The sequence below is a fragment of the Homalodisca vitripennis genome, chromosome X, assembly GCF_021130785.1.
Source record: "Homalodisca vitripennis isolate AUS2020 chromosome X, UT_GWSS_2.1, whole genome shotgun sequence".
NCBI lineage: Eukaryota > Metazoa > Arthropoda > Insecta > Hemiptera > Cicadellidae > Homalodisca > Homalodisca vitripennis.
This window is the reverse complement of record NC_060215.1, coordinates 17,751,416-17,759,333: the sequence shown is the minus strand read 5'-3', so window position 1 is coordinate 17,759,333 and position 7,918 is coordinate 17,751,416. Positions and strand designations below refer to the sequence as shown.

The 7,918-nt window shown below is 38.3% G+C and overlaps 1 protein-coding gene across 1 annotated transcript; it reads right to left on the bottom strand.

Moving 5' to 3' along the window:
* Positions 1-2,624: 2,624 nt before the first annotated feature.
* LOC124368747 (twitchin-like) lies at positions 2,625-6,483 on the bottom strand. Its single transcript, XM_046826090.1, has 2 exons — positions 6,434-6,483; positions 2,625-4,760 (listed from the first exon to the last, which is right to left on the bottom strand). Exon 2 carries the CDS (start codon positions 4,732-4,734, stop codon positions 4,471-4,473), a length of 264 nt encoding a protein of 87 aa, XP_046682046.1. The 5' UTR covers positions 4,735-4,760; positions 6,434-6,483; the 3' UTR covers positions 2,625-4,470.
* Between the last annotated feature and the right edge of the window lie 1,435 nt (positions 6,484-7,918).

Genomic DNA, 7,918 nt, shown 5'->3' with positions numbered 1-7,918 from the left:
GAGGTGGAAAAAAGGCGTAAGTATGCACCTCATACAGATAAACCTTCACCATGCCAAGAACGCAACCAACATCTAGGGTAAGAGGTTTATCTCAACAGGGCTGGATATCGACCTAATCCAGGAACCTTGGATCAACAGAGGTTGCATCAGTGGATTAACGACTCAGGTTGGTAATCTCATATATAATCGATCAATTGAAAATCCCAGAACATGTATCCTAATTTCAAAACATAGAACAGCCTTTCCTATTACAGATCTGATAACAAGAGACTTCGAGGCGGCTACTGTGAAAGTGGCATCACAGCAAGGGGTAAAAGAGGCTACCATAGCCTCAGCCTACTTCCCCAACCCATCAACAAGCTGCCCACCAAAATAAGTAGAAAGGCTATTGCAGAGCTGAAGACATAGAGGTTCAGCCCTCATTCTTGGCTGTGACTGCAATGCTCACCATACCTACTGGGGAAGCAAAACATACACCCAAGAGATCAGGAACTCCAACAGTTTATGTTCTATAATTATTTAGTCTTAGAAAACAGAGGGCCCAGTCCCATCTTCATTACCAGAACTAGACGAGAGGTCCTAGACATAACCCTATCCACAGGACTCGAAAACATAGAAAACTGTCTCAAAGGAGACCTCACAATCCGACCACTGCCCCATTAGGTTCGACATAGAGGAGATAGGGGAGAAAAACGCGACCTACATAGCCCCTAAATCTACTAACTGGAAGGGATACCGAGTGTCTCTAGCCGAAGAGTTGGAAGAAAAAGAATCCTTCTAGAAAAACGAACTTGACTTAGAAAGGTCTGTCCAATTAAATGAACAAATCAACAAGCTGCCCACCAAAAGAAGTAGAAAGGCTATTGCAGAGCTGAAGACATACAGGTTCAGCCCTCATTCTTGGCTGTGAATGCAATGCTCACCATACCTACTGGGGAAGCACAACATACACCCAAGAGGTCAAGACCTCCAACAGTTTATGTTCTATAATGATTTAGTCTTAGAAAATAGAGGGTACAGTCCCATCTTCATTACCAGAACTAGACGAGAGGTCCTAGACATAACCCTATCCACAGGACTCAAAAAAAACATAGAAAATTGTCTCAAAGGAGACCTCACAATCCGACCACTGCCCCATTAGGTTCGACATAGAGGAGATAGGGAAGAAAAACGTGACCTACAGAGACCCTAAATCTACTAACTGGAGGGGATACAGAGTGTCTCTAGCCGAAGAGTTGGAAGAAAAAGAATCCTTCTAGAAAAACGAACTTGACTTAGAAAGGTCTGTCCAATTAAATGAACAAATCAACAAGCTGCCCACCAAAAGAAGTAGAAAGGCTATTGCAGAGCTGAAGACATACAGGTTCAGCCCTCATTCTTGGCTGTGAATGCAATGCTCACCATACCTACTGGGGAAGCAAAACATACACCCAAGAGATCAAGACCTCCAACAGTTTATGTTCTGTAATGATTTAGTCTTAGAAAATAGAGGGTCCAGTCCCATCTTCATTACCAGAACTAGATTAGAGGTCCTAGACATAACTCTATCCACAGGACTCAAAAACATATAGAATTGTAAGGTGTCACGTCTCAAAGGAGACCTCACAATCCGACCACTGCCCCATTAGGTTCGACATAGAGGAGATAGGGCAGAAAAACGTGACCTACAGAGCCCCTAAATCTACTAACTGGAGGGGATACAGAGTGTCTCTAGCCGAAGAGTTGGAAGAAAATGAATCCTTCTAGAAAAACGAACTTAACTTAGAAAGGTCTGTCCAATTAAATGAACAAATCAACAAGCTGCCCACCAAAAGAAGTAGAAAGGCTATTGCAGAGCTGAAGACATACAGGTTCAGCCCTCATTCTTGGCTGTGAATGCAATGCTCACCATACCTACTGGGGAAGCACAACATACACCCAAGAGGTCAAGACCTCCAACAGTTTATGTTCTATAATGATTTAGTCTTAGAAAATAGAGGGTACAGTCCCATCTTCATTACCAGAACTAGACGAGAGGTCCTAGACATAACCCTATCCACAGGACTCAAAAAAACATAGAAAATTGTCTCAAAGGAGACCTCACAATCCGACCACTGCCCCATTAGGTTCGACATAGAGGAGATAGGGAAGAAAAACGTGACCTACAGAGACCCTAAATCTACTAACTGGAGGGGATACAGAGTGTCTCTAGCCGAAGAGTTGGAAGAAAAAGAATCCTTCTAGAAAAACGAACTTGACTTAGAAAGGTCTGTCCAATTAAATGAACAAATCAACAAGCTGCCCACCAAAAGAAGTAGAAAGGCTATTGCAGAGCTGAAGACATACAGGTTCAGCCCTCATTCTTGGCTGTGAATGCAATGCTCACCATACCTACTGGGGAAGCAAAACATACACCCAAGAGATCAAGACCTCCAACAGTTTATGTTCTGTAATGATTTAGTCTTAGAAAATAGAGGGTCCAGTCCCATCTTCATTACCAGAACTAGATGAGAGGTCCTAGACATAACTCTATCCACAGGACTCAAAAACATATAGAATTGTAAGGTGTCACGTCTCAAAGGAGACCTCACAATCCGACCACTGCCCCATTAGGTTCGACATAGAGGAGATAGGGGAGAAAAAACGTGACCTACAGAGCCCCTAAATCTACTAACTGGAGGGGATACAGAGTGTCTCTAGCCGAAGAGTTGGAAGAAAATGAATCCTTCTAGAAAAACGAACTTAACTTAGAAAGGTCTGTCCAATTAAATGAACAATTCAACAAGCTGCCCACCAAAAGAAGTAGAAAGGCTATTGCAGAGCTGAAGACATACAGGTTCAGCCCTCATTCTTGGCTGTGAATGCAATGCTCACCATACCTACTGGGGAAGCACAACATACACCCAAGAGATCAAGACCTCCAACAGTTTATGTTCTATAATGATTTAGTCTTAGAAAATAGAGGGTACAGTCCCATCTTCATTACCAGAACTAGACGAGAGGTCCTAGACATAACCCTATCCACAGGACTCGAAAACATAGAAAATTGTCTCAAAGGAGACCTCACAATCCGACCACTGCCCCATTAGGTTCGACATAGAGGAGATAGGGGAGAAAAACGTGACCTACAGAGACCCTAAATCTACTAACTGGAGGGGATACAGAGTGTCTCTAGCCGAAGAGTTGGAAGAAAAAGAATTCTTCTAGAAAAACGAACTTGACTTAGAAAGGTCTGTCCAATTAAATGAACAAATCAACAAGCTGCCCACCAAAAGAAGTAGAAAGGCTATTGCAGAGCTGAAGACATACAGGTTCAGCCCTCATTCTTGGCTGTGAATGCAATGCTCACCATACCTACTGGGGAAGCACAACATACACCCAAGAGATCAAGACCTCCAACAGTTTATGTTCTGTAATGATTTAGTCTTAGAAAATAGAGGGTCCAGTCCCATCTTCATTACCAGAACTAGATGAGAGGTCCTAGACATAACTCTATCCACAGGACTCAAAAACATATAGAATTGTAAGGTGTCACGTCTCAAAGGAGACCTCACAATCCGACCACTGCCCCATTAGGTTCGACATAGAGGAGATAGGGGAGAAAAACGTGACCTACAGAGCCCCTAAATCTACTAACTGGAGGGGATACAGAGTGTCTCTAGCCGAAGAGTTGGAAGAAAAAGAATTCTTCTAGAAAAACGAACTTGACTTAGAAAGGTCTGTCCAATTAAATGAACAAATCAACAAGCTGCCCACCAAAAGAAGTAGAAAGGCTATTGCAGAGCTGAAGACATACAGGTTCAGCCCTCATTCTTGGCTGTGAATGCAATGCTCACCATACCTACTGGGGAAGCACAACATACACCCAAGAGATCAGGAACTCCAACAGTTTATGTTCTGTAATGATTTAGTCTTAGAAAATAGAGGGTCCAGTCCCATCTTCATTACCAGAACTAGACGAGAGGTCTTAGACATAACCCTATCCACAGGACTAAAAAACATATCCCTGGACTAATACTACTTACACTTAATACTGCATTCTGGACCTGAACACATTGACTTCTGCTGCTCAAGTATGAGTGAAGCCACTGGTATCCTGTCCCCGTACACCACAGCCTTCCAGATTGTGTGGCAATATATCACGATTAACAGTATCAAATGCTTTTAAGATCAAGAAAGACACTGAGGGTTCTTTGATGTGTCTCAAAGCCTTCCACAATAAAACATCTTTTAATATTTAATGACAGAAAAATGAACTTTCTAAGTTATGACTGATATAAATGAAATATTATGAAATCACACTCGAGAACCACCCCATGATGAGTCAGAAGATAATTTTTTGCAACAGCTGTGATCGAGTTTATTGTGTATAAAATATCAATTTCACCTGAGGCAAACATGTTGCAAAACTGATTATCGTTTAGATTTAATCAGTTATAAAGGATGTTAAATTATTCAAAACTTGGGCGTTAGATATGTTAACTATACAGATTATATAACACTAACCCAGTACTGAAATGTTGACAGTGGCGGTTTTTTTATATTCTTGGCTACCAACGTGTATGTGCCTGAATCAGACCTCTTGGCGTCCACCACACGCAACTTTGTGTTGTAGTCCTCGTTGATCACCTTGATGCGATCACTGTTGAGGACCATGTTGTCCTTAAGACTCCAGTTCTTGATTGGAGGTGGCTCGCCGATCACTGGCACGTCCAGTTCAAAGTTGTGGCCAGCTCGCACTTTGATGTCCACCATGGCATTGCGGTCGATGCGAGGTGCCACTGCAACATTAGACACAATTAGGAGAGTTACGTTGTAATAATGGGTGAAAAAGTGGATATGGACAAGTATTATACTTTGTGGCTTGAACATTTGGTGCCGGAAGTGGAATAGAATTTTCTAAAAGCTGGCGTCACCATCGATGTAGAAGACCACTTGAAATTTTTCTTTCAAAAGTGTAGCCTGGAAAGATAGAAAGATGAATTCTCTAAAACAATTTTCAATTACCATTTTTTTACGTTTTCATGTAAAACATAAGTCAAATCCAAACTTAACCATTAAAATGCCATGTATACAAGAGTATAAGACTGCAAGTTCATTAACTAATTGCAACATTGGATTAAACACTTTGAAATACGGTGGACAATGATATATGATATTTCATTTGCGTTAAAAATAATTATATACCAGTTATAATTTTTGAAAAAAGGAGTCTCTTTCTGAAAAGTTAAGAAAAGGTCTCTGGAGGAAACAAATTAATCTTCCATTAATGCAATTTTGACTCTAAAATGGTTTTAATCCTCATTTCGAGTCAAGAGACCACCTGAAAAGTGCGCTACTCATAAACACTTGTGAGTAGTTTTCGTAGATCTATACTAGCAATTGATTTTTAAGTTAATTATCACAAGAAAGTATTCAACTGACGGTTCTTAGGTCGAGCAATATGAGGCTTAGTTCCCTCGCTAGGCTATGAGCTGGAAGTAAGCGTGCTATGCACATGGATAGCGGAATGTGAATCGCCGACTGGTCTTGATAAGCCATTAAAGCAGTAATAATTAGGAGGAAATTGGTTAGGCCGGAGGTGTGAAGATCGTTTTGAAATGCATGATATGATGTGGGTATATTTATAGACAATTATAAATTATAAGATTATAAATAAGAAATACATGAAAATAATGCTGGTAAAGGGCACAACAAAACAATACCTTTTCTAAAGTGAAACAAGGTATTGATGATGACATTATTGGCAGTGGTTGTGCGGTGCAGATGTACATCTAAAGAGTGTGTGTGGAAGAGTTTAAATACATTTGTGAGGAAACTAGTGTTTAGCACAATAAATTGCTCGGTTACAGAAAAACTATGTACGAGTGCTGCAATCGGGTTTTATGATACCAGCGTAAAGTATCTCAAGCAAAGGGCCTGTCAATTAAGGGACCTTGAAGAACTTGGCAGGCTCTGTCTGTAGAAAGTTCCAGTTTGGGCAATGCAATTACAGGTAAATCTATATTTTTACTACCTTGAGTTTTTGCTTAAGGGGGTTCGGTATGCCCTATCCTTCCCATGTTAATTTGGCCAATTTTATGTACCTTTTTCTCAGAAACCTTTAAAGCTATCATCATCAAACTTTAGGACACTACTATTTAGACCTTTGTTAACATTTAGAGCGAACAAAGATAAAAAAAGAAGTTTTTATTTAATTTGTTGTAAATAAAAAATTTATAAATTTTTTGTAAAATAATTTATAATTAAAATTTTTTTAATAAAAATTTAAAATAGATTTTTATAATGTCTTCCACTCTAAATGTGTGTACTGGTCTTAAGTACATGTGTATTTTTTTTTAATGTTAATCTGATCAGTGGATCTTGAGAAAAAAGTACATAAGTGATAAAAAAAGTTAATTTTCGGGAAATCGCAGCTAAAGGCAACACACATCAAATAAGTGAATTCACTGACCTTTATTATAATATTAATAACATCCAGCTGCATAACTAGGGTTATCAGGATCCTCCAACTCTTCCCACTGATCTTCCAGCTTCCTCTTGGCACTTGAGCGAGCTTGCCTTGATTTTTTTGCGACTTCGGTAGCCATGCGTTGAGCTTTTTGTAAGCGAGCTATGTCCAGCTTTTTCATTGCTTCACAAAAATTATGTCCAACAGTCATTCCAAGATGTTGTAAAACCATACATTTTGCCATATTTCCTTTATTGAAGGAACTTATGGCATCATACACTCCTAAGTGCAAGGTGTGTATGCCAACAAAGACAGTTTTTGGCAGGCGAGACCAGATTACTTGGTTTACGGACTCATTTGGGTTTTGTGACTTACCGTGGAGACATTTACGAAGCAAATCAGGTGCACTTAGGTCTGTTTTTGTTAGTAGACAAGGCAGGTGTACCAACCCATAAATCTAAATCATAGTTTGGAAGAATACAACTGTGTTACTATAACAAATACTTCAGTTGCAATGGAAACACTAAATTGTTGGCATGTAGTATATTTTTCAAAATAAAAATAAAAATAGTTCCCATCATCGGATTTTAATAGTTTTTGCATTAAAATGTCAGGAATTAGTCATAGAATAATAAAATATTAAAACACGAAAATTTATAAAAATTTCATTTTTTGGATACCGAACCCCCTTAAGTTGTTGAGTTTTAAGCTATTGAATGAGCTGAATTGGGAGATTATATTGGAGCTTCTTTTACAAGGGAGTTTCAAATAAATAAAATTACCAAGACGTTCTATTTCCATTTATGACAAGGGGCTGTTTGACGAGTTAAACTGCTTAAAACCTATTCGTAGTACTACCAGTTTTTCGGTAGTAAAATGTTGGCAATACAAAACACATAAATAACAAGATTTTCGACTATCGAACTAAAAACAATGGCCGACCATGGTCGTTTGATGAGTTATTGTTTTATTGTATTATTAATCTTATATACGGTGTTAAGTCATATTTAGTAAGTAGCCTTATTTTCTTTTAAAAGGGTTGTCACTATTATTATTGTTTTTTTTTTTATAATTTTAATATTATCTGTTGCCGTTCAATATCGAATTATTATTTATCACTGCGACGTTCTATACTATCGTATTATTTACCATTTTATTGTACCCACTGCAGTTATTTTTATCTTGCTAGTGATACATGTTCATATATTACAGTATTATTTGTTATTTATTATAATATCTACTCTTTTTGTTATAATTTATTATTAATTTTGTTATTACTATCGTATTGGCTTGTTGTCATTATTTAGTTAGTATACGCACATATGCTTTTTCTAACACTATGGTTGTTGCGTTTTTTTCCATGCATTGAATGTTGTACCTGTTTTGTTGTGAAGTTTTGCTTTAAGAAATAAATTGAGTTCTGAGTTGTGTGTTATTCATTATATATATTATATTTGATTTAAACAAATTTTTAACACAAACTGCAGC